This window comes from Orycteropus afer, unplaced genomic scaffold, assembly GCF_000298275.1.
Source record: "Orycteropus afer afer isolate SDZICR_OR568_19922 unplaced genomic scaffold, OryAfe1.0 scaffold00236, whole genome shotgun sequence".
Classification (NCBI taxonomy): domain Eukaryota; kingdom Metazoa; phylum Chordata; class Mammalia; order Tubulidentata; family Orycteropodidae; genus Orycteropus; species Orycteropus afer.
This window is the reverse complement of record NW_006921823.1, coordinates 1130523-1158010: the sequence shown is the minus strand read 5'-3', so window position 1 is coordinate 1158010 and position 27488 is coordinate 1130523. Positions and strand designations below refer to the sequence as shown.

General features: G+C 36.9%; 1 protein-coding gene across 1 annotated transcript in view; it reads right to left on the bottom strand.

Moving 5' to 3' along the window:
• Positions 1–27488, bottom strand: part of PRKDC (protein kinase, DNA-activated, catalytic subunit) — a 550241-nt gene that overhangs the window by 305706 nt on the left and 217047 nt on the right. Inside the window, exons 32-40 of the mRNA XM_007949066.1 lie at positions 25488–25711; positions 24228–24436; positions 23746–23869; positions 23115–23273; positions 22176–22379; positions 18102–18287; positions 11808–11912; positions 10498–10665; positions 6533–6660 (exon numbers count right to left, since the gene is read on the bottom strand). Of these exons, the coding sequence (XP_007947257.1) occupies positions 6533–6660; positions 10498–10665; positions 11808–11912; positions 18102–18287; positions 22176–22379; positions 23115–23273; positions 23746–23869; positions 24228–24436; positions 25488–25711 (1507 nt within the window). The remainder of the gene's footprint in view (positions 1–6532; positions 6661–10497; positions 10666–11807; positions 11913–18101; positions 18288–22175; positions 22380–23114; positions 23274–23745; positions 23870–24227; positions 24437–25487; positions 25712–27488) is intronic.

Sequence of the window (27488 nt, the reverse complement as noted above, 5' to 3'; positions counted from 1 at the left end):
TGCATACCTGATACCTGTGGTATCACTACGGAAGTAGATTGACAAGCTTAAGTATTTAGTATATATATATTATATATATATAATATATATATCCTAGAGATGTAACAGCAGTGACACAAGTAAACATATCCACACTATGTTCATTGTAGCGTAATTCACAATAGAAAAAAGATGAAAACAACCTAAGCACACATCAATGGATGAATAGATAAATAAATTGTGGTAAATACACACAATGGAACAGTATGCAACTATAAAGAATATTTTTTTTCTTTTTTTTAAATATAGAACAATGAGGAGTCCATGAAGTACACCACAGATGAATATGGAAGACATTATGCTCAATGAAATATGTCAGTTACAAAAGGACAATTACTATCGTAAGTCAAGAATAGATAAACACAGAGAAAGTAACATTGTTTGATGTAGAGATGAAACAGGAAGGCAGCAGGAAACACTTTCTAGACAGAAGACACCTGTTAATTCTGATGGGAAAGGCAATACCAAATACTGGTAAAGTCTGCACAACTTGACCAAAGTAAATGAAGACAATCAGAAGTACACAAGTGCACAAGAAAAAGGGATAATTTCGACAAATGCTTAACATACGATTTTGCAATGACACTGTGGTGGTTATGTTTTTGTGTCAACTTGGCTGGGCCTAGTTGAGTGGCTGGGCAGCTGGTGGTAGTTATTCCCCATGATGAGACTGGCAATCAACTCCATGGTGGTATCTACCACAAGCAGCTGAATAGCTGTCTTTGGGATGTGGTCTGCTTCCTGTATATAAAGAGAAGCCTTGGAAATGGTCTCTAGCCTATGGCACGCTTGGACCCTGGATGTAGCCACATCGTTGCTCAGTAGCCTGCTATGCTCTGCCGACCTTGGGACTTACAATGGACTTAAGTCAATTGCTTGCCGTGTGGTAACATCAGGACTGTGCCTTTTTACTTGTCAATCTTGGGGTTTCTCAGCCTCAGCAACCAGCAGGTGTCTGAGTGAAGGAAAGCCTCTAGCTCCAGTGGGCCGGGAGTAGGAGGAAGAGCTGGTCCCCAAGGTTGAGGGGCTTTTACTCAGCCCCGAGAGCCTGGCACTTTGAACTTGGACTTAAATCCTCCAAGTTGTAAGAATAAACTCCTGTTTGTTAAGGCCTTCCCATTGGTGGTATATTTCTCATCAGAGCGGCACTAGGTAACCAGAACAAACACTAATAATCAAAATATATGTGTGGTTACAAGATAAATATGTGCATATATGTGTACAGAAAAGCATATACAAGTAAACACACTTGCATGTATAGGTGTATCTGTAGGCATATGTGTATAGTTGTTTGTGTGTGTTACGTACATTATTACATACATTTAAACTAAAATATATTAAAACATACATAGAGCACAGTTACGGAGATTTCCTAGACATATCCAAACAACTTGCAGGAGTGGTTTACTGGGTTAAAAAGCTTATTAGGACCACAGTTTCACGAGACAACTTAGTCAACTTCTATAACATAGTTCACAAAGATAATGTTCTATATTCTATTTTAATGAGTAGCCTCTGGGGTGTTAAAAGCCTGCAATCAGCCATCTAAGATACAACTGTTGGTCTCTAATTATGTGAAGCACAAGAGAATGAAGGAAACCAAACACTCAAGAAGAAACTAGTTTTACAGGACTAATAGCCCATATGAACCATGACCTCTTCTAACCTGAGACCAGAAGAACTAGATGCTGTACAACTACCACTACTAACTGTTCTGACCAGGGACACAATGGATGGAGATAGAATGAGAGAAACATGTACAACAAAATTCAAATTCCTGAAAAAAAAAAAAAGCCAGACCAAATGGACTGACAGAGACTAGAGAAACCCCAAAAACTATCACTCTAAGATGCTATTTGAACTTGAAATTGAAGCTATTTCTAGAGGTCACCTTCCAGCCAAACAATAGATTGGATTATAAAAAGTGTGGCTTAAAGGTGCTCCCTTAGACAATCAACGACAGGAAACTAAACTGTCAACATTTACCTAAAAGCAAAGATGGGAAAATAAAGAGGGGAATGGAATCTAAATCAGTGGAAACAGAAGAGAATGGAAATAATGAGAATGCTGCCACATTGTGAAAATTGTAACCAAAGTTATGAAATAATTTGTGTAAAACTTTGTATAAAAATTGTTAAGAACTTAATTTGATACTCATACTTTCACGTAAAACATAATTTAAAAAATAAAAACCTTATCAGATATACGGTTACCAGATATTTTCTCCCACTCCGTAAGTCTCCTCACTTTCTTGACAAAACCTTTTCATTCCCTCAAATTCTTTCATTTTGATAAAATTAAATTTATCCATTTTTTATTTTCCAATCTGTGCTTTTGGCATCACATCTAAGAATAAATTGTCAAAAAAAAAAGTTTTAAAGTTTACTCCTATGATTTCTTTCATGAGTTTTATGATTTTAGTTCTTATATTTAGGCCACTGATCCATTTTGAGTTAATTTTTTAGATGGTATGAGGTATAAGTCCAATTTCATTCTTTTGCATATGGATGCAGGTGTCCCAGTACCATTTACCTTCTATAATAAAATTTATTTTTTAATATTGATCCTGTATCCTGTAAACTTGCTGGACTTGTTCATTGCTTCTAATAATAGTTTTTTATAGATTCTTAGAACTTCTTACATGTAGAATCATGCCATCTGTGTTTATAGTTTTACTTCTTCTTCTTTTATCTAGTTGCCTTTCATTTCTTCTTCGTGCCTGATTGAACTGGCTACTGAGGAGAAGAGTGAGAATCCCTCTGTTGTTACTGAATAACATAAACTCAGAGAGGAAGCATTCAGACTTATACCATTCAAAATTTTGTCAGCCATAGGTTTTTCATTGATGACCTTTTTCAGTTTATTATGAATGGGTGTTGGGTTTTGTCAAATGCTTTTTCTGCATCTACTGAGATAATAATGTGTTATTTTTGGCCTTTATTCTATTTCTACAGTGCATAACATTCATTAATTTACAGATGTTAAATCAGTCTTGCATTCCTGGGATACATTTCATTTGGATATGGTACATAATGCTTTTGATATGTTATTCAATGTTCTAAGACATTTTTGAGGATTTTTGCTGTTATACTCATAAATGAGGAGCTCTGGTAGCATAGTGCCTAAGACACTTGACTACTAACCAGAAGGCTGGTGGTTCAAACCCACCAGACACTCCTGGGAAGATGGGGCAATCTACTTCTGTAGTGATATTGCCTTGAAAACCCAAGGAGCGGTCACTATGAGTTGGGCCCAACTCGACGGAACGTAACAACACAACAACAACATTCATAAATGATATTGGCCTACAGTTTTCTTAAGATGTCTGTCTGGCTTTGCTTTCAGGGTGATATTGATTTAAAAGAATGTGTGGGGAAATGTTGCTTCCTTTTCTATTTCTAGAAGAATTTGTGAAGTAGTGGCATTATTTTCTTTAAAAACATGATGAAATTTAACAGTGAAGTCAAAATGAGTTAAGGCTTTTCTTTGTGGGAAGATTTTTAAATACTAATTCATTTTTTCTTTATTTGTTAGAAGTATATTCAAATCTCCTGTATCTTCTTGAGTCAGTTTTGGTAATTTGTGACTTGCTAAGAATTTGTCCATTTCATTTCAGTTGCTGAATTTGTTGGCATAAAGTTATTAATGATATTTCCTTATCAGCTTTTTTAACTTCTAAGGGGTTAGTGGTTATGTCTCACTTTTCACTAATTTTCATAATTTGTCTTCTCCTTTTTACTCTTAGTTAATCTAGCTAACAGTTTGTCATTTTTGTTTATCAAAGAACCATTTTTTGGCTCATTGACTTTCTCTAGCATTTTTCTGTTTTCTATTTCATGAATCTTCATTCTTGTATTTATGATTTCCATCCTTCTGCTTCTCTTTGGCTTAGTTTCCTTTTCTATTACTAAATGTCTTTAAGATGAAAGCTTATTGATTTGAGATCTTTCTTCTTTTCTAATATAGGCATTAATAGATAAAAATTTCCCTCTAAGTACTACTGTACATGCATCCCATGAATTTTTATATGCTGTGTTTTTATTCAGATCAAAATACTTTCTGAATTCCCTTGTAATTTCTTCTTTGACCCATAGGTTATTTAGAAATACATGTTTATTAGATGGTTATTTTGTGATTTCCAAAATTTCTTTCTATTGTTGATTTCTTACTTAACTTCACTGTGGTTGGAGAAGATACTTTGTAGGATTTTAATTCTTTTAAATTTATTAAGACTTATTTTATGCACTAATATATGGACGGCTGGCGGTTCAAACCCACCAGCCACTCTTCGGAAGGAAGGTTGGGCAATCCTACTTCCGTAGTGATACTGCCTCGGAAACCCAAGGAGGGGTCGCTATGAGTTGGGGCCGACTCGACAGCACATAACAACAACAACAACAATATATGGACTGTACTAAAGAATGCCCTATGTGCACTTGAAATGGATGAATATTATGCTATTGTTGTATAGATTATTCTACAGCTGGTTAATTACGATTTTTTTTTTTATATGCCAATAAAAAAGAATGAACTACTGACTCATGTTACATCATGGACGAACCTCAAAAACATTATGCTGTATAAAGAAGCCTAACATAAGAGATCACATATTATATGATTCCATTTACATGAGATATCTAGAAGAGGCAAATTAATAAACTAGAAAGAAGATTAACAGTCACCTGGAAATGGGGCTGAAAACAGGGTTAACTGTGAATGGTCACGTAGAATCTTAATGGGGGATGAAAATGCTCTTTGGTAATGGTTGCACCACTCAGTGAAGTACTAAAAATCTTTAAATTGTATATGAAAAAGGGGTGAAATTTATAATATGTAAAGTATAACTTAATAAAATGTTAAAATGTAATTCTCACTCATGAGTAGTTATATATTCGATATAAATAAATTCCAATTGGGGGGGTGGAAAAACAACTCATTGGAAACAATTGGATGGAGGTAAGGCATAAAGCCCTTACTTTAAAAATCAACAAACAAAGGGGAAACATTAAGTATTTGTTCTGTCTTCCCATGTATGAACTATATTTTAGGTAACCAAATAGTCCTACTGATTAGGACAAGTTCTATACAGTGTAATTCCAGCTACTAAGTTTACAAGAAATAAAAGAATCAGAAAAATCATCATTTTGCAACTTCTAGTGAAATAACTCACCTGGGGCAACAGTCATCAACAGATGCTAAAACCATAAGGGAAAAGTTTGAGGAACTTGGCTCATCAATCTAAGCCTCACTAAAATTAGGAAAACCGGGCATATGTGCCACCTAATATTATGTAGAACGAGAACACCACCTACTAAGTAGTCTTATCAAAATTTGAACCTGAATCAATTGGAGCTTAGATTTAACTTTCTGTTTGCTAACGAAACAAATTAAGTGAAAAGAACGTGAATGAATTAGATAAATTCAGAACAGGACAGGTGTACAGGTTTCTTCAAACACGAAAGAGAAAAACCAAGAAAGGAAGGGCACTGATGTGGGTGAAGAGAAACAACGGTGAAATGCTATGCCTAGACCTTGTTTAGATCTGCATTCAAACAATACAAAAGTATAAGAACATTTGAGACTATTGGGAAAATCTGAATATGGAATTAATGACAGTGTTTTTTAGTTGATAATGGTTGCTATTCAAAATAATATCACTTCTTAGAGCTACATACAGAAGTATTTAGAGGTGACATGAGATGATGTCAGAAATTTGCTTTAAATTAGGTAACAAAACCAAAAAACCAAACTCACTGCCGTCAAGTCGGATCCGACTCATAGCAAACCCTCCTTGGGTTTTCGAGGCCTAATCGCTATGGAAGTAGATTGCCCAACCTTCCTTCCGAGGAGTGGCTGGCAGGTTTGAACCACCAGCCTTCTGGTTAGCAGTCAAGTGCCTTAGGCACTACGCCACCAGAGCCCTTTTGTCTTTTTTCTCTTTGTTGTTATCTAATTTAAGATTTTTTACTTTTTAATTTTAAATTAGATAACAGCAAAGAGAAAAAAGACAAAAGGGACAAAGACACTGGGAAGATTCTGGAGCGTGTTCATTCTGGAGGATGAGTACCAAAAACCAAACTCACTACCACTAAGTCAATTCCAACCCATAGTGACACCCATTGGGTTTTCAAGGCTATAAATCTTTAAGAAAGCAGACTGTCTCACCTTTGTTCTGTGGAGTGGCTGGTGGGTTTGAATCTTTTGGTTAGTAGCCTTAACCACTATACCAACAGAGCTCCTTGGAGGATGAGTATAGAGGGTTAATTTCTCTTCCCTTTAGCTTTGAGTACATTTGAATACTTTCATAATACAGGTTTTTCCATTTTTTAAAATAAGAAGAAAAACAAACCAATCTAAAACAGAAACATTTAGTCCTTAGGTATCTAGCAAAAGTTGAGTGTAACTACCAGTCAACTTTCTAGGGGCAGAGAAGACAATTTCCCCTAGAAATAAAATGTATGTGGTTCTTAGATCCCAGACTACATTGACTTACCTACTGGCAATTCTTTTGAAAGTGGATTGAAATAATTCTTCCATAACATGTTGCTGTTCCCGACAAAGAATTTCTGTCATCAATTGCAACAATACAGGACTTTGAGACAATTCCAATGCATCTAGAAACTAGAAAAATATGTAATAATTATTTTACAAAATGTTTCAAGTAATAGAAAAACCTGTTGGGCTCTATCTGTTTTAACAGTTCTAAATAATAAAATAGAGAATATATAACAGATTTTAACAGAAAATTAACACATGCTACTATTTTTGTCAGTTTTGCATATATTAAAGAATGCCTTGCATGTAATAATGCTCACTAAACTATTTGGGTTTTGATCCTTTTAAGGTTTTGTAGATGTTTTTCCTTTTAAAAATCTATAGAATCTTTTCTTTATCCCCAGGTCCTAAAATTCCATGATGCTGTCCATTTACTAAAGGCCCTTCCATTCTGGACCTACATGGTCTTTCCACATCTCCTTCAGTACACAGTAGATATTCTATACTGTTTCTCTATATTCATATCTTTACCCTCCTACCTGCTTTCATGATGTCTGTTTATTCTACTTTCCAGAAGATATTCTCAATTTTATCTTCTGTTCTGCTAAGTTTTTTCTTTTGCTTTTATGAATTAAATTTCCAACAGCCTTTGTTGTTTTCTCATAAATAATACTTTCTGTCATCTCTCAATGTTATTCTGTACAATTTCTTTCAGGTTCTCTTGTCTCCCCCTTCACTGTTTCTCTTTCCCAGGAATGTGTTTTTCCTATTGTTTTGCATCTTTCTTAGGTTAGAAGGTTTCTTCAAATGTTCAGTGATAAGAAAAATTCTAAAGAGGTGTTTAGAATCTTTCTGAGTGTTAAAACCATTAGATGTCAGATTGTTAGGAAGAAGTATACCTACATAGGGCGAAGGCACCTCCTCGATTACCTGCTACTTGCACAAAAAACACACACCTTTCAAATGGAGAGAGGAGGAGGAAAAAAAAGAGGGAAATACAGAGGATAGAGGAAAAAGATAAAGAACATCTCAAGGGAACAATAACATAAATACGGGACATCATGCAAGAGAACTATTCTAATTTCTTCCAAAAACTGAATACTATGGAAAAATAAAAAGGATAAGTGAACTAGTTCTAGATTAGAAGATAATGGAGCCATGGCGATTCAAGAACCTTAATTAGATCCTGGTTTGAAAAATCAAGGTACAAATGGAGACCTTTGGAGAAATGTGAATATGGATTAGATAACAGATAATATTAGACGAATGTTAAGTTTCTTAGGCATGATAGTAATATTATGCCTCAGTCATAGGCTTTGCATGCTGAAGCATTTAGGGATGAAATATCATAATGTTTAGTTAAATTGCAAATGTTTCAGCTAAAATGAAAACATACACACCTACACACACAGAAGCAAATATTATAAAACGTTAACAAATGTTAAATATAGGAGATGGTTATATGGTTGTTTATTTTACTATCCTTTCAACTTTTCTGTATGTTTAAAAATACATATATTAAAAGAATGAGGACGGAAAAATATGTGTGGACAGGTGGTGCTTATAAACCACACTTTCCAAATAACTCCATGGTGATGGGGTCCCATGGACAACATATTTGAGTGTCAGGAGGAAGCTGTGATGTCTTTAATGATGAATGTCGGAAGTTACACAGCATCAGTTCCATTTAATTCTATTCATTCGAAACAAGTATTTAAGGCCAGCCCACACCAAGTGAAGGAAAATTAGACCTTGTCTTTCAACATGGGATGGATATATTGGTTTGGCCATCTTTGGAAAATATGATCTGCCACACTCTTGCTATATACTTATCTCCCCTAAGCCTTGATTGTTGTTGTTGTTAGCTGCTGATAAGTCAGCCTCCAATTCATGGCTACCTCATGCATAACAATAAGACTGTTAACGATGCATAGCTCTGGTAGCATAGTGTCTAAGGCACTTGATTGCTAACTAGAAGGCTGGCAGTTCAAACCCAATAGCCACTCCTCAGAAGGAAGATGAGGCAATCTACTTCCGTAGTGATACTGCCTTGGAAACCCAAGGAGGGGTCGCTATGAGTCGGGTCTGACTCAATGGCAAATAACAACAACAGGGGTTTCACAGACTAATCTGCAAAAGTAGACTGCCAGGCCTTTCTTCCTAGTCTTTCTTAGTCTCAAAGCTTAGCATCATAGCAACCCATAAACCTCCACTGACAAGAAAACAGTGAGCCTTGATTACAGGGGGTTTTAATCATCCATTTCTTTGTAGTTTCTTAAACTATAAAAAAACCCAAATTCACTCATAGTGAACCCTCCTTAGGTTTCCAAGGTGGTATCTCTACAGAAATAGATTGCCCAATCTTCTTTCCAAAGAGTGGCTGGTGGGTTTGAACTGCCAGCCTTCTGGTTAGCAGTCAAAGGCCTTAGCCACTATGCCACTAGAGCTCCTTTCTTAAATGATAAGCTCCTTAAAAACAAAACCAAAGTCTTAATTGTTTTTGAGGATCCACACATTAGCCTAGTGCTCAGTACAACTTAAGTGTGGTAGACCACAACTCTCCCCACCCCCAATTAGTTATCCTCTTTTTTTCAGTGGTTAAATCGCTGAGTTGCAGTTTAGTAAATGGCCAACCAGAATGAAAACAATGTTTCCAGTCTTGTTTGTAGTAGTATGTGGCCAGTGAATTATAAGGAGAAGTAACATGTACAACTTCTGGGTTGAGCCAGTAAAAGGAAGAGATGTGTTCTCTACTACTCTTCCCTCCCTCTCATTGGCTGGAAGTGAACAAGGTGACAGGAAATAGAGCAGCAATATAGGACAATAAGATAGAAGCTGGGTAAGGAGGATGACAGAGCAAAGAGATAATAGGAGACTGGGTCCCTATTGACTATGGAGATGCCCTGGGCTGCCAACCTAGAATTGTACCAGAGAGGAAAATAATCTCCTCTCTTCTGTAAACCACTAGTATTTTAGGGACCATCAGCTGTATATTAAGTATTAAAGGTGACAATCACTAAACACTTCTCAAATAATCACTACTACTAATTTTTTTTTCTCCATAAATTGATAACATTCTATTATCAACTCCTTTTGGTATTATTCTTCATAACTTATATATACATTATATGTTCCACCTTAATGCATAAAATATTTCACAATTAAAAAAATGAGGTAGAAGGGAGTGAATTACTCTATAGGATAAACAGTCTACATGAAGCACAGCCACATCTACCCTGATACCTGAAGAGCTAGATGGTGCTTGGCTACTATTACCGACCATTTTAATAAGGGCCACAATAGATGGACCCTGTTAGAATGGGAAAAAAATAAGGAACAGAAGCTTACAAAATTTTAAAAAGAAAAAAAAAAAAAAAATGGACCTACTGGAGTAGTTGAGACTGATAGACTTGAGACTACTGTCCTGAAATACTCTTAAACTTTTAACCAAAGCTAACCCCTGAGGTCATCTTGTAGCTAGAGAATAAACTGGCTCAAAAAATATGAATATCATCCTTACATTCTATGTGCCTTTAAAGAAAATCACCTACATGAAACTAAGCAGGCAATAATTACTTTAAAACAAAGATGAAAATGTAACAGGACAGGGAAACTAGATTAATGGAAAACAGAAAAAGCAGAAAGAAAATGAGAATGCTGACACATTGTGAGTAATGTAACAAATATCACTGAACAACATGTGTAGAAATTGTTGAGTGGGAAGCTAAACTGCTTTGTAAACCTTAACCAAAAATACAGTATTACCATGGGGAGAGGGAAGAATTCCAAAGGATTCAGATATGCATCTACCTATACAAATGGCTAACTTTCAAAGTGCATTAAATTGAGTTCTTAAAGTTAGGATACTTTTGTGATTCTGGATATTTCACTCGTTTCTTTTAATCAAGAAATGTAACAGAAAAACCAATGTTTTAATTTTATTTGGTACTACTAAGAACTAACCTTTTTCATGCAGTCCACATAATTATTATACTGTAGTGTTCCCTGGGGAAATTCATCTGACTTCATAGGGAAATTAGAAACCACAAGTTTTTCAAGAACATGCTTAAGGTCCTCAAGATTTCCTCCAGTAAGATTGGTGAAGAACGGAAGAATAATTATAGCTTGACCCTGTGGAACAATGCTGACATATGAAATTGTACTAATCATGGCTTATAGAACCTACATAACAAATAAAATGAATGCTTTCTAAAGACTTTGGAAATAAGGCAAATGTGAATTCAATGGATGATTTCAGAATAACTTCTAGAGTACATCAAAACCCTCACTAATTTTGTCATACATACATATTTCATAACAATGAAAAGCAAAAAACCAAAACACAGCCTGATAGAATTCTATAAATTGCCTTCCCAGACAAAGCTAAGTGGGCTCAAGGGGCTCTATAAATTTAAATAAATAGGCCATCATATGCTGATTCTGCACTGTTTTGTCCTTATACAAGTAACAGCTCTGGTACAGATGTACTGAGTAAGTGTTACATGGAAAGAAGATGTTGGAAAACTAGAGGGAACCTCACAACGATTCCTGTGGAACTAATAAAGATGTTCACACTGAATTTAAAAGGAACTAAGAGTTGTTTCCTACTGCCTTCAAGTGGCGGGTAAGTAACAAGACTCCCTTATGTTGAGAAATGGGAAACTTAATTAATAATACAGAGCCAAAAATTCCAGAGAATTATCTTCATTATCCAGTAAAAGGATCCTTTTCATGAAGACCACATTTTAACAGAACTTAAACTCTAAATATAACAGGATTTTAAAATTAGTAACTTTAAATTGTACTTATTAAGTTATTGGCCCTAGAAAATACTCAGATAGTTCAAATTTTTTATTAATATAAAAATAATTAAAAGTTAGAGGCTGTCATTCATTATATACCAATTTTCAAAAAAGACAATTTAAATCATTCATATGCAAAGATAAATGTTACCTCTTCCAAGTATAATAATTTCATTGTCATTATGCTTTAAAAGAAATATTCTTACGTTTTGGACAGACATGTAAAGTATCTATAGACCAGATAATATAATGCCTGAGGCTTCCTCCAAGGTAGAGGAAGGTGGTTAATCAAACAAGCTCACAGCAAGGATTACTGAGGCTACTTTCAAGTAAATGGGGATTTACTGTGATAATAGTTATTCTGCTTTTGCACATGTATGAAATTTTCCAAATTAAAAAATCATAATTATGAAAAACTATAAAAAATAGTAAATAATTGAGAATGTAAAAATATTCTTTTTAAACACTTACTTTTAAATGTAGACCCAACCTTGAGTCAGCAAGCAGACTAGTATATGTTCTAAAGATTTCAGGAAATGAGCTGTGATTTGTATTAAAAGATACAGATGAATCGATCTAAAGGAAAGGAAACAAAAACATATCACACTTCTATATATGCTTCTATTTCCTTTAATATATTTTTCATATTTAAATTTTAGAACTTGATTATAAGTTTGTTGTGGGGCTTCAACAATATTTAAATAATTCTTATTCTTAAATACTTTAAAAGTGTCCATTAAGACAATGTATGTAAACCTAAACTTCAATAAAAAATCCTAGCCAATAGACTCCAAAAACTTATCAAAAAATTATTAATTATGACCAAGTAGGGGTCATGCCAAGTACGCAAGGATGGTTCAACATTAGAAAAACAATCAATGGAATCCATCACATAAATAAAAAAAGGAAAAGAACCATATGATCATATCAATCGATGCAGAAAAGGCATTTGATAAAATCTAGCACTCAGTCCTGATTTAAAAAACTTTCATATACTAAAACAACAGCAACAAAGGAAATGATAACATGATTCATAAACATAATGAGCTCAGCACAGAAAATCATATGGAACAAAGAAACCAGGGACACCATGAAAAAACAGATACCAAAATGACAGCAACCAGTTCATACTTGTCAATGGTTACACTGAATGTTAATGGATTAAATGCACCACTCAAGAGATGGAGAGTTGCAAATTGAATCAAAGATGGAAACAACCTAGGTGTCCATCAACTGAGGAATGGATAAGCAAACTATAGTACATACACACAGTGGAATACTATGCAATGCTAAAGAATAATGTAGAATCTGCAAAACACTGCATAACGTGAATGCACATGGAGGACATTATGCTGAGTGAAATAAGTCAATAACAAAAGGAAAAATATTGTATTAGTCCATTATTGTAAAAGTCAAGGAAAGGTTTATCTATGGAAGGAAATTTTCTTTGTGGGTTACCAGCGGTGGGAGGGGAGCTGAGGGAACACTGTTAGACAGGTAGTGATAAGTACTGATTTGGGTGAAGAGAAGGGCAATGTACTAAATGTGAGTGATCAATATGGTGGCAACGAGGAAGAGAAAGACATAGCGAGCTACATGGAAGGTATAGACAACAAAGGTGAACCCTTTTGCACATACAGTACTGCACTGTCAGTGACGGCAAACATGGATATGTAGGTGGATAGATGGGTAGACAGACTGAATTATTAGATATGTCTATGAAGCGGGGAGCATACCCAAGAACATGTATAGGGCTGGAAGACAATGGTCCTATGAGTTTATGTATATGATCTGAATTCCCAGGTGTATAGTAGAGCTGAAAAGGAGCAAGGTTGTAGTCACTGCTTGGTCACAGCCATCTACCCAGAGGGACCAAGTAGTTGAACCCATGGGCTTGGGACCATAGTCGCAGAGGACATCAAGCTCAATTGGCATAACATACTACACAAAACATTGTTCTACCTCCTACTTTGACAAGTAGCGACTGGGATCTTAAAAGCCTGCAAGCTGCCATCTAGATACAACGATGGGTCTCTTCTCGTCCAAAGCAAAGAAGAATGAAGAAAACCAAAAATTCATGGAAACAATTAGTCCCAGCAACTGGTACACCATCCAATCTGCAGCCTATATGACTATGAGACCAGAAGAACTAGATGGTGCCTGGCTACTACTGTCAACCACTTGGAAGGGGATCTATGTAGGAGATCCTGGATAGAGAGGGAGAACAATGTGGAACAAAACTCAAAATCATTTGGAAAAAAAAAAAAGGGGGGGGGACCAGGTTTGCTGGTCTGATAGAGCCTGGTGGAACCACTGAGACTATGGACCCTAGCTGCCCTTCAGGTCTGGAATTGAACCCACACCTGTGGCTTCCAGCCAAACGAAAGACAGGCATATGAGTTGAATATTTACCTCAGGTAGATATACTCTATGGAGCGAACAATCATGGGAGAAAGAAGGGCTGCTTACGCACAGGGAGACAGCTCAGGGGGCAGGAGTGCAGGGAGGGATGGACTCAGGGAAGAAGTAACTATCAGAAGGAACTAGGAGGGGAGCTGTTGCATTGTGGATAATTGTGGTCAATGTCATGAGACAAAGTGTATGTGAACCTCTGTATGGAAAGTGAATTTGCTTTGTAAATTTTTACCCAAATCACAATAAATTTAAAAAAAAAAAAAGCTTACAAGCAGCCATCTAGAAGCAATGATGGTTTCTCCTTGTCCAAAGCAAAGAAGAAGGAAGAAAACCAAAGTTGCATGGAAACAGTCCAAGGGACTAGTGGACCATGCAAACCTCAGCCTACATGACTGTGAGATGAGAAGAACTAGTTGGTGCCTGGTTACCATCATCAACCACGTGGAAAGGGATCAGTGCAGAATATCCTGGATCAAGTTAGAGAACAAGGAAGAACAAAACTCAAAATCATACAAAAGACAGGTTTACTGTCTAACAGAGCCTGGTGAGACTCCTGAGACTATGGCCCCTAGTTACTCTTCAGGTCTAGAGCTGAACTCACTCCCGTGGCTTCCAGCCAAACAAAAGAGAGACATATAGGATGAACATTATATCAAGTAGATACACTCTACAGAATGATCAAGCATGGGAGATTTGAAGGGTAATATTTGCACAGGGAGATACATGAGGGGGTAGGAATGCATAGGCAAGAAGGACACAGGAAAGAGGTAACTAAAGGGAGGAAGTGGGAAGAAAGCTGTTACATTATGGAGAATTGCAGTAAATGTCATGAAACAAGATATGTAAGAACTGCTGTATGGAAAATGAATTTGCTCTGTAAACTTTCACCCAAATCACAATAAAAACTAAAACAAAAACAAACAACAACAACAACAAAAACCAACAGCCAACATTATTCTAAATTGAAATACTGAAACTGTTCCCTTGTGAACAGGAACCAGACAAGGAAGCCATCTATCACCACTTCTATTCAACACTGTATTGGAAGTCCTAGCTAGAGCAATAGGGCAAGGAAGGGAAATCAAAGGCATCCAAATTGGTAAGGAAGAAGTCAAACTATCCCCATTTGCTGATGATATAATCCTATACTTAGAAAACCCAAGAGACTAGTAAAAAATTGAGAACCAATTGAGAGATTTAGCATTGTGGCAGGATATAAGAGCAACACACAAAAATCAGGTAGATTCCTCTACACCAGCAAAGGGGCAAAGGGGTCTCTGAAAAGGAAATAAGGAACTCAATACCACTGACAATAGCTACCAAAAAAATAAATTACCTGGGAATAAATCTTACCAGGGACACAAAAGACCTATACAAAGAAAACTACAAAATACTACTTCAAGAAACCATAAGAGATCTACACAAATGAAGAACATACCATGCTCATGGATAGGAAGATTGAACATTATGAAAATACCAATACTACCCACAGCAATCTATACATTCAATGCAGTCCCAATCCAGATCTCATCAACATTTGTTAAGGATATGGAAAAAACAATCACTAATTTTATATGAAGAGGAAAGAGACCTTGGATAAGCAAAGTACTACTGAAGAAGAACAACAAAGTAGAAGGTCTCACACTCCCAGATCTCAAAACCTACTATATAGCCACAGTAGTCAAAACAGCCTGGTATTTGTATGACAGAAACATACACCAGAAGAACAGAATTGCAAACCTTGAAACAGATCCATTCAACTATGGTCAGCTGAATTTTGACAAAGGGCTGAAATCCATTAAAAGGGGAAGAGACTGTCTAACAAATGGTGCAGGCAAAACTAATTATCCATTTGCAGATAAATGAAACAAGATCCATACCTCATACCATACACAAAAACTAACTTTAGATGTATTAAATACTTAAGTGTGAAATCTAAAACTACAAAGTTCCTCAAGGAAAAAAAAGGGGTAAATTTAGGGACCCTAATTTATGGCATAAATAGACTATAAAGCATAACTCAAAATGCACAAATAGCAGAAGATAAACTAGATGAATGGAACCTTCTAAAAATTAAGTTTTTATGTGCTTCCAAACACTTCTCCAAAAGAGTAAAATGAGAACATACAGATTGGGAAAAAATATTTGGCAATGCCATTATCTGACAAGGGACTTATCTATAAAATTTATAGAAAACTCCAAAACCTCAACAACAAAAAGATTAACAAACCAATTTTAAAATGGGCAGAAGATATGAATAGACACTTCACAAAAGAAGATATTCAGGTAGTCTGCAAACACGTGAAGAAATGCTCACAATCATTAGCCATTAGAGAGATGAAAATCAAAACAATAATGAAATAACAACTTACCCCAGCAATAACAGCAAAGTTCAACAAGACATAAAATAACACATGTTAGTGAGGATGTGCAGAGATTGGGACTCTCATACACTGCTGGTGAGACTGTAAAATGATAAACCACTGGAGAAAGCAGTATCGTGATTCCCTAAAAGGTTGGAATTAGAAATACCATTTGACCCAGCAATCCCATTATTAGGTATACATCCTAAAGAAGTGAGAGCCAGAACAAGAACAGATATATGCACACCTATGTTCACTGCAGCACTATTTACAATAGCCAAAAATGGAAACAACTTAGGTGCCCATCAACAAAAGAGTGGATAACGAAATTATGGTACATACACCCAATGGAATACCATGTGATCCTAAAGAATAATGTAGAATCTACAAAACAGTGTGTTAACATGGATGAACTTGGGGGATATTAGCTGAATGAAGTCAATCACAAAAGGACAAATACTGTATTAGTTCATTATGGTAAAAAGTCAAGGAAAGGTTTATATATGGAACAAAACTTTCTTTGTTTGTTACCAGGGGTGGGAGGGGAGGGGAGGAAATACTGCTAGATAGGTAGAGACAAGTACTGATTTGGGTGAAGGGAAGGGCAATGTACCAAATGTGAGTGATCAATACAGTGGCACTGAGGAAGAGGAAGACATAGAAAGGTACATGGGAGGTACAGATAACAAAGATGAACCCTTCTGCATATACAGTACTGCATTCTCAGTGAGGGCAAACATTGATCTACAGGTGGATAGAAGGGTGGACAGGCTGAATGATCAGGTATATCTATGCAGGGGGTAGTGTGCCCATGATGAAGAATAGGGTTGGCAGGCAATGTTTCTACAAGCATATCTGTATGTGTTGTAAGAATGTCCAGATATATAGTAGAGCTGACAAGGGACAAGGTTGTGATGACTTCTTGGCCATACCAGCTACCGAGAGGGAATGAGTAGTTGGACCTGTGGGCTCTGGACCATGGTCACAGGGGACATCAAGCTCAACTGGCATAACATACACAAAAACATTGTTCCACATCCTACTTTGGTGAGTAGTGACTGAGATCTTAAAAGCTTGCAAGTGGTTCTCTAGATGCAATGATGGGTCTCTCCTCATCCACATGCATGGAATCAATTAGTCCAAGGGACTGGTAGATCAAGTGATCCTAGCCTATACGACGATGAGACAGGAAGAAGTAGATGGTACCTGGCTACCACTGTGAACCCACTCAGAGAGGAATCAGTGCAGGAGATCCTAGATAGAGTGGAAGAACAATGTGGAACAAAACTCAAAATCATAAAAAGAATGACCAGGCTTGCTGGTCTGGTAGAGCCTGGTGAAACCCCTGAAACTACAGGTCCTAGCTGCCCTTCGGGTCTGGAATAGAACTCACTCCTGTGGCTTCCAGACAAATAAAAGACAGGCATATGGGTTGAACATGTACATCAGGTAGATACACTCCTTGGAGAGATCAATCATGGGAGAACAGAAGGGCAGTGTATGATGCCCAGGGAAACTGCTTGGGGGGCAAGAGTGCATGGGAAGGAAGGACACAGGGAAGAGATAACTATAGGGAGGATGTGGGAAGAGATCTGTTCCACACCTTGTGTGGAATTGCAGTCAATGTCACAAGACAAAATGTATATGAACTGCTGTATGGAAAATGAATTTGCTGTGTAAGCTTTCACCCAGATCACAATAAAAACAAAAAAGACAATGTATGTAAAGATACGCTAAAAAGATAAAGTATAAGAAATGATAATAAGTATAATAAATGATAATGATATATAATAGCAAATTATTATTATAAAATTTAAGGTAATCAGCAATCATCCATCAATTATTATTATAAAATTTAAGGTAATCAGCAATCATCCATCAAAAATATTTTCAATGAGCTTTTGAAGCAACATCAATCAAATTTTTAAAGATGCACATCACAGAATATAAAACAAATGTAACTACATTTTGTGGTCTCTCAAAATACCTGTAAAATTTTTGCCAGCAAGGTCAGCACTGCCATTTTACTTTCAGGAGCAGAATCGTTGGCCCACCATGACTCACACTTCTTCCAGTTTTGCAGAACTGCAGTCACAAGGTTTAGTCCTTGGTGTTTCTGAATGGCTCGATCCCTGAAGCTCTGATCTAGCATGCCATTCAAAACAGCACTCACCTGCAATAAGTTCATTGTGACTAAAGAAAATTCTTAATCCTGAGACTGATAGCTATATGACAAAAGTTACTTTCACTCCAAAGCTTTTCTTGGAAAGTAAAGACAGTATCTACACTTCCATATTTATCTACTATAAACTAACATTTTATCCACTTCATAACTCCTCAAATTTGAGAATACCACTTTAACTTGTAAGTTTTCCCATAAAAAAACATGTTCTTTGCCGTCGAGTAGGACCCGACTCATAGCAACCCCTCCTTGGGTTGCTGAGGCAATATCAATACGGAAGTAGATTGCCCAACCTTCCTTCTGAGGAGTGGCTGGTAGGTTTGACTGCCAGCCTTCTGGTTAGCAGTCAAGTGCCTTAGATACTAAATTAATGTCACTGAAATAGATACTAAATTTATCAAACACTCAATTTATTTTAAACCTTTTCATATCCATCACCAGCATGAACAATAGATTTCTAGGGATTATTTATAACAAAGCCTTAAATTCACCAGATATTGCAAGTGTGGACATCCAGGCTGACTTATAAATGCCTTGCTGCAATCCTTGCTGTGCACACAATACTTGAACATCAGACAAATGACAATTTTTTAGGTTTTGTATAAGTCTGCTAATTTTTTAACATGTTTTATTTTAAGTGCTATAAAGGTATACATACACACCATTGCTAAATATACACAAGTATATTTTTAATAACAGCTGTCTCTTGCCTGACTCCCATCTCATGTCATTTCCTATAGCCAATAGGCAATTCCTTGAGCTGCATTTTGGAGTATTATCTCATTAATATGTTTTACTGCTATTATTTAGTTTAGGGCATTCTTGAGTGGACTCCACTGGAAGATGAACCTTAGCTCTTTCATCACCATCACCTTACCTGCACACATATGCACACATATGCACACATACTCACATATGCTCACTCACATGAGCACACATATGCACACACATAACCTGTCCTATCATCCTTCCACTATAATCATATGCTAATTTTTATTAGATGGTGTGGTAGTTAAGTTTGTCTGTCAACTTGGCTGGGCTTGGTTGAGTGGCTGGGCAGCTGTATATAGTATTCCCCATGATGAGACTGGTAATCAACTCCATGGTGGAATCTACTGTGAGAAGCTGCGTTAGGAATGTGGTCTGCTTCCTGTATATAAAGAGAAGCTTTGGGGAACGGTCTCCAGCTTATGGAATGCTTGAAAACTGCATGTAGCCAAGTCGTTTTTCAGCAGCCTGCCATGCTCTCCTGACCTGGGGTCTTTCAATAGACTTGAATTAATGGCCTGCCATGTAGTTTGGTAACATCAGGACTGTGCCTTTTTACTGGTCAACCTTAGACTTGTCAGTCTCAGCAACCAGCAGCTGTTTGAATAAGACAACCCTTTAGCTCCAGTGGGCCGAGAGTAGGAGGCAGAGCTGAAGCCCAAAGTTGAGGGGCTTTAATCCAGCCCCTAGAGCCTGGCACTTTGAACTCGGACTTAAAGCCTCCAGACTGTAAGAATAAACTCCTGTTTGACAAGGCCATCCCATTTGTGGTATATTCTTGTCAGCGCAGTACCATGTAACCAAAACAGATGGATATTCAGTATTACTACAATTTTGATCTAAGTAGTAAACTACCAATGCTTTTACTTTACTGTATAATATGTTGCCTCCCTGAAGTTCTAAGTTAGTATTTGTCTGCTTTCTTTACTGTTTTTGATGTGACTATCATTAATTGGGAGCTCTGGTGGTGTAGTGCCTAAGGCATTTGACTGCTAACCAGAAGGCTGGGGGTTCAAACCCATCAGCCACTCCTTGGAAGGAATATTCATCAAATTGCCCCAAAATAAATTGCATCAAGTCAGCTAAACACATCAGAAAGTCTGTTGACTTCTTCTGTGAAATTATCCCTTACAATTCATGGAGCCTGCATAGAGCCATACATGCATGTGCATGCATACGAGTATACATGTACAAAAATACACACATACACAGCATCACATCCAGAGATTCATCCATGAACCTCACTGGAGCCCCTACTTCCTGCATACAATGTCTTTCTCTTTCTTGGCCTACTATCTATCTTGATGAAATACTTGCTCTAATAGTTTCCTAATAAAAAATGCAGATGTAGTCTTGTTGAGATCCTGAACATTTGAAAACAACTTTTTTCTACTGTCCCACTTCACTGATATTCTGGCTAAATTTAGAACTCCAGGTTGGCAGTGTTCCCTTAATTTTTAAGGAAGAGGCTCATGGTCTGCTTCCATACCATTACTAAATAAGGCACGTCTCCTATGGAAATTTTCAGGGAACTTCTTCTTGGAGAACCCCCATGGTTCTGAATTTTCACATACACGTACTCTAAGTGGAGCTGTTTCCAACCTTACACTGGACACACAGTGGCCCCTTCTCTCTAGAAATTCAGCCCTTCCTTCCGGTAAGTCCTCTCTGAGCAGTGACACTGAGCTTCACCTTTTAGACCATCATCAAACTTCCTCATCTCTTTGCCTTTCACTTTTCTTTCTTTAAAAGGGTGCCTCAATATTACCTTGCAAACTTACTTCATTTTAATTTCTGATACCTATGCTTAATTCCCAAGACTTCTTTTTTATTCTCCAATATTCTTTTTCACTAGTAATTCCTGTTTCATAAATGTGTTGCCTTGCCTTCTCTCTCAGAGATTACCTTCTTTTCACATTTACGTCTCACTGAGAAGTCTCTTCCTTGTGCCTCTTGGAATCCCTCTTCCCCACAGTGAGCTGCGACAGGATTCAACTGCTTAGGTGGTGATGACAGTGTCTTTGTTTTCTCTTATGCTTGCCAGAATATTCTAAGATCCTGCTTTGAGGGTACACACCAAGCTGACTATTTGAGGAATCAAACTGGAGAATAAGAATCTCAAGGATTTAGAATTTCACCAGGCTTTTGCTTACTCTCTTTCAAAAAGGCATGTTTGCCTTGACTATCCCTGGAGTCCTCCAGCCTAGAGAGATGTATCCTCTCCAGAAAACTACCCTCAAAAACTAAAAATCAAAGTTGGTGCTGTTGAGTCATGTTTAACTCACAGCAACACTACAAAGAAAACCAGAACTGTTCCATAGTGATTCCCAGGCTTTAATATTTATAGAAACTAACTGCCACATCTTTCTTCCTTGGAGTGGCTGGTGGTGCAGGAAAGATAAATGTATATGCATTTTTATCCACCATTTTCACCAAAAATTTGAATATTTTAAAAGCTCAAAACGTTAAATCCCCTGAGTGTCAAGGGTTTACTACAATTTTATTCCTAATTTTAAAAAATACAAATTGCAAGTAAAATCTACCACAAAAAAATTCCCTTACAATGGATAATAAGCACTGTTTGGAATAAATGCTAATTCAGTAAGAATTACATGCTCTCCCTTAAAACAGTCATATACGTTTTTGTCTCAGAGCAGGTTAAATTTCAAAATCCTAGAAGCTTAGCAAACTGAAGACCACAAACTAACTACTGATCTCAAAAAGTTCAATGTGAGGGGCTAAGTGGAGAGGAGAGGAGCACACAGTAGTCGCATCAGTCCTTGTATATAGGGTTATGTATGCAAATGGGAAAGGGAAGACGGGTATATGAGCTCTGACGCCAAGTCCTGGCAAAATCCCACATCCTACAAAGCTATGTGCATCATGAAGTCAGGGCTAGAGACTTTGTGCATAAAACAATGAAAAAAATAATCAAAGATTCAACATCTATTAGCATCCAGGAATTCTTGACAAAGGTTGTGTTTTGTTTCCATTGATTTTAACCTTCTAGAAAGAGATCTTTTTGTTTTAATGAAACATTTCAGGAATATGTCAATCCTTTTATGAGCATTATGTTACAGAAAATATTTACTTAAAGGACAACTTCAGTACCATTTTGGGATTCTCCTCAGATGATTTCATGAGCTCCATCACAGCAATATCTATATTCTTCAACAACTCAGTATTGATAGTTTCTGAGAACAAGCTATAAAAATACTCTCCATGGGAAAAGCTGACGATGCTTCTCTGCAACCGGCCCAAAGATGGCATGGACAGCACTGCTGTGCTCAGGAGGAGACCGACCAGTTGCTCGCACTGTGGAGAGCAAAGGAGAGGTGAGATGACAGGAGTACACATTCACACATACCAGAGAGGCTTCCAAGGGAGGTGCTAACTTTTAAGTTGGAAAATGACACAGTAAGGTCTAAAGAAGACCTAAGTCTTATAGGAAGACCTAAGTTCAAGTTTAAAACCCTTAAAAGGGTACTGAAAAGATTGTATTTACTTTAATTAGCCTCAATTTACCAGACTTATTTTTGGGAAGAAAAAAACTTTCCAGATCCACACTGTTGCCAAATTTCAGAAAATGGTGGTGGTGGTAGTGTTCCAAAGGGATAGTTGGGTAGCAGTGAGTACTTTTAAAAAGCTTAAATATGTAATTTGCTAAAAAAAATCTTAAGGACATTTTTGGGGTGCCTGGTGCTTTTGAAATTACTTCCAGAGACTCTCCCAAATCCCCACCCCAAGAATCACCAAGAATGGGTAAGAAAAGACCATTTGTCAACACAGTTCAGCTTTATGTTCACAAAACGGCCTTCATCTAAAATACCTTTGAAAGGAAAATGGGATAGACAAAACTCCATTTTAAGAAAAATGTTATTCTATTTGTTAAAGTAAAAAAAAAAAAAAAAAAAAGTCCACACAAATAAATCATTTACAATACTTCTGCTGCTAGGATCTGACAAAATCAAACCCTACTACATCAGAAGCAGCAGTAAGCAACCATGCCTGTATAGGGCAGTGCCTCAGGTAGCTGTGTGTGCTTCCTACCTGTCCTCCAAAAACAAAAGCCAGCTCCAGAATTCTACTGGCCAACTGCTTACAGCTGGTATCTAGCACAGGAAGACACTGTCCTTCCTCTCCAGGTGTGATGCCTTTATAAACCAGGTAAAGAAGTTTTGTGCCAATAGAGTGATGAAGATCTGGAGACTAAAATAAAACCACCATTAAATGCCTAATAGAAAGTACTTTAAAGAGAAAAAAATAATTTCATCAATTAAAAAAAAAAAGTTACTTAACACTAAAAAACATCTTCCAAAGAATCAACTTGCAAAAAAATTAACTAAAGTTTGCTTTCTATGTTATATTTTTTCATTTACGTTGCCTGGCCACAAAAACACACTAGGAGTTAACTTCTAAATTCTTTACTAGGCTGTTCTGGAAATATTCAGATATCCTTGATTTCACTTTCACTTTATATTTAGAAATTTTATATTTATGGTTATTATTTTATTCCAGAAAACATCTAATTATCTAGAACAAGTACATCTGTACAGTACAAGTACATCATGTCAGCATGCTCTGTACAGAAAGGATATTTAACGCCCTTTATGAATAAATAGACTAAATAGTACAGAAAAGTTAAAGGAAATGTAAAATCAAATTGGTTACAAATGTTTACCTGTGATGGTAATATAGCATGCAAGAACCCAGCTTTATGAAGGTGCTTACATGCTGACACCAAAGAAGTCAGTTTGGTCCTGTCCCCATGATCATACAGGTTAATAACACAGAGATCCTCAATGCTGTCCATATCAGAGAAAGAAAAAGAAAGCTACATGAGGTCTGATGGTATTAAATTACTAGGATACACTGAAAAACTATGTACACTCATGGTACATGCATCTACTAATAACCTGGTATTCAAACTCACTAACGTGGTGTGACAGCAAACAAAAAAAACAAAGGCTCCAGACTCTAACTTAGCCATGGCAACAAATAAGTTCTAAACCACACCAGAATCTTGATTGTCCTAAGGTACAGGAACAGCTTTTGTTAAATATCTGATCTTCAAACAACTGATGGATCCTTTTCTCAAGGATGTGCCACAGAACTCCATTACCTCACATACTACTGTACATTAGCATATGGCCTCATGCCTACCTCTGCATTGGTATTTTTTCCAGGAGGTGTGTCTCTAGGATGTCTTTATATGGTAACTTCTTCAGTGCTGCCATCAGGTTCACACACACACCAGGAAGATGATTCATGACCTGAATATCACCCATATTGAAGCCCACACTCACAGGCTCACACAGTGTTTTCACTACAAGCTTCACAAGGCTGGTGTTTAGTAAATCTTTCTGAAGGAACTGTAGGAGATGATTTGAGTCAAAACACAGTTTATGAAGCAATAGTTACACTTCCATTACAGTATAAGAACCACAAGGTTAGCAATTTTTATCTGTTTAGAATGGGGGTGGTGTGGTAAACATTTTCTATAAAGAGCTAGATAATACATATTTTAAGTTTTGGGAGCTGTATAGTCTCTGCTGCAACTACTTTAATTGCCATTGCAGCATGAAAGATGTAAGGGATAATATGTAAACAAATGGGAGTGCTGTGTTCCAATAAAAGTTGATTTACAAAAGCAAGCAGGTTGGGTCAGGAGCTGTAGTTTCCTAGCCCCTGGTTTAGGGCATTGCTATATCTCTAGAGCCTCTATTGACTGGAGTTTTTTAATGTAATAACCCTCACAAATATGTTTAAAATTATTTGTTAACAGATTTTTCCTAAGGCAAATGTTTGCTCATGGTATAAAATGCAGCACAAAATTAGACACTTGGAAAAACTATTTTGTACTTATTCACATAATGAAAATAATGAAGAATACACAAAATCCTTACTTTCAAAAATCAAACTCCTATACATATGGAAAGGAGCTCTGGTGGCATAGTGAGTAAGGCATTTAGTTGCTAACCAGAAGGCTGGTGGTTCAAACCCACCAAGCACTCCTCAGAAGGAAGATTGGGCAATCTACTTCCATAATGATGTTGCTGTTGTTGTTATTTGCCATCGAGTCGGCTCCGACTCATAGCGACCCCTCCTTAGGTTTCCGAGGCAGTATCACTACGGAAGTAGGAATGCCCAACCTTCATTCCGAGGAGTGGCTAGTGGGTTTGAACCGCCAGCCTTCTGGTTAGCAGTCAAGTGCCTTAGGCACTATGCTACCAGCGCTCCATAATGATACTGCCTTGGAAACCCAAGGAGGGGTCGCTATGACTCAGATCCAACTCGACAGCAGTGAGTTAGACACATATGGAAAGTTCTAAAAAAGAAGGTCATAACTACTTCTAATTTATGAATAATTTTCAAGTGCCAAGTGCTGACCTTAAATTACCAGAGCAGCAGGAGTGACCCTACCTTCCATGCTTCCGGAGAAATGTTGAGCAGCGTTGTGGTAAATTCCATAATCCGAACCACAACAGTGCATTTACTATAATTATATACTTCTCTTTCCTGTGGGCTGGGAATGTCACCAGTTGTGCCAGAGCCAAAGCACTGTTCTGCTGCTGTAATATCATGCATAGCAAGGTTCTCTAAGAAGAAAGCCACTGCTTGCAAAAGTGAAGACTGTGCTTCAGTACCTAGAAATAATTATATTTAATATTAATGCATCCTTCTTTTGTGCAGAAAAATATCTTCAGATGACTTTGATACTGTCAAAATTTTAAAAATAAGCAGTTGAATAAGAACTGAAAAAACGGCAGTTATTTCTTCTTGCAATTGTCTTTGTTGTTGTTGTTAATGCGCTGTCCAATTGGACCCGACTCATAGCAACAATTGACATTACCAAAATAGAATTCAATTTGACTCATACAATAAAAACGCATCTATAAAAACAACTAAATGAATTAATCCTGCTGAAAGAGATTGAAGACGACCTAAATAAATGGAAAGATGTTCTACGTTTATGGACTGGAAGACTTAATATTGTTAAGATACCAATAATACTTACATCTGTCTACAGATTCAACATAATCCTGATTAAAATTCCAATAGAATTTTTTGTTGTTGTTGTTGTTGTTATGTGCCGTCGAGTTGGCCCCGACTCATAGCGACCCCTCCTTGGGTTTCCTAGGCAGTATCACTATGGAAGTAGGATTGCCCAACCTTCCTTCCAAGGAGTGGCTGGTGGGTTTGAACCGCCAGCCTTCTGGTTAGCAGTCAAGTGCCATAGGCACTATGAATTTTTTACAGAATGGAAAATCAATCTTCAAGTTTATATGGAATGACATGAGGCTCCGAATAGCAAAAGTAATATTGAAAGAGAAGAACAAAGTAGGAAGACTCACACTTCCTGATTTTAAAACTAATTATACAGCTACATTAATCAAAAACAGCCTGGGAAAACGTATAACAAGAGACACATAGACCAATGGAATACAACTGACCTATAATAACAATAAACCTACACATCCATGATCAACTAATTTTTTATCAGGACAGAAGAGTCTTTCCAATAAATGGTATTAGAAAAACTGAATTTCTACATGCAGAAAAATGAAACAAGATGCATACTTCACACCAAAACAAATTCAAAATGGTTTAAGACCTAAATGTGAAAACTTAAACCATAAAATTTTAAGAAGAAAAAATGCAGGCAATATTGTCAGGCTTAGCTTTTAACAATGGATTATCTAATATAATAATAAAAGCACAAACAGCAAAAACAAAATAAATAAATGGGACCTCATAAAAATTAAAAACTTTTTTCATCAACAGACTTTTCCATAAAAAGTAAAAAGACAAACTACTAACAGGAAGAGTATCTTCAGAAATCATATATGTGCTAAGAATCTAACAACCAAAACACATATACAACAACAACAAAAAATACCCCAATCATAAAATGGGCAAAGGACTTGAACAGACATTTCACCACACAGGACATTTAAATGGCCACAAAACACATGAAAAGATGCTAATCATTAGCCATCGTTGTTGCTGTTGTTGTTATGTGCCATCGAATCAGACCCGACACATAGTGACCCCTCCTTGGATTTCTGAGGAGATTATCACTACAGAAGTAGATTGCCCAACCTTCTTTCCAAGGAGTGGCTGATGGGTTTGAACTGCCAGCCTTCTGGTTAGCAGTCAAGTTCCACTGGCACTACACTACCAGAGCTCACCAGAGAGACGCAAATAAAAACTACAATGAGATACCGTTTCACTCCCTCTAAAATGGCTAAGATTAAAAACAAAAAGAAGAAGAAGAAAATATCTATTCAACATTGTACTGGAAGTCCTAGCCAGGGCCATAAGGCAAGAAAGGGAAATCAAAGGCATCCACATTGGTAAGGAAGAAGTCGAACTATCCCTATTTGCTGATGATATGATCCTATACCTAGAAAACCCAAGAGA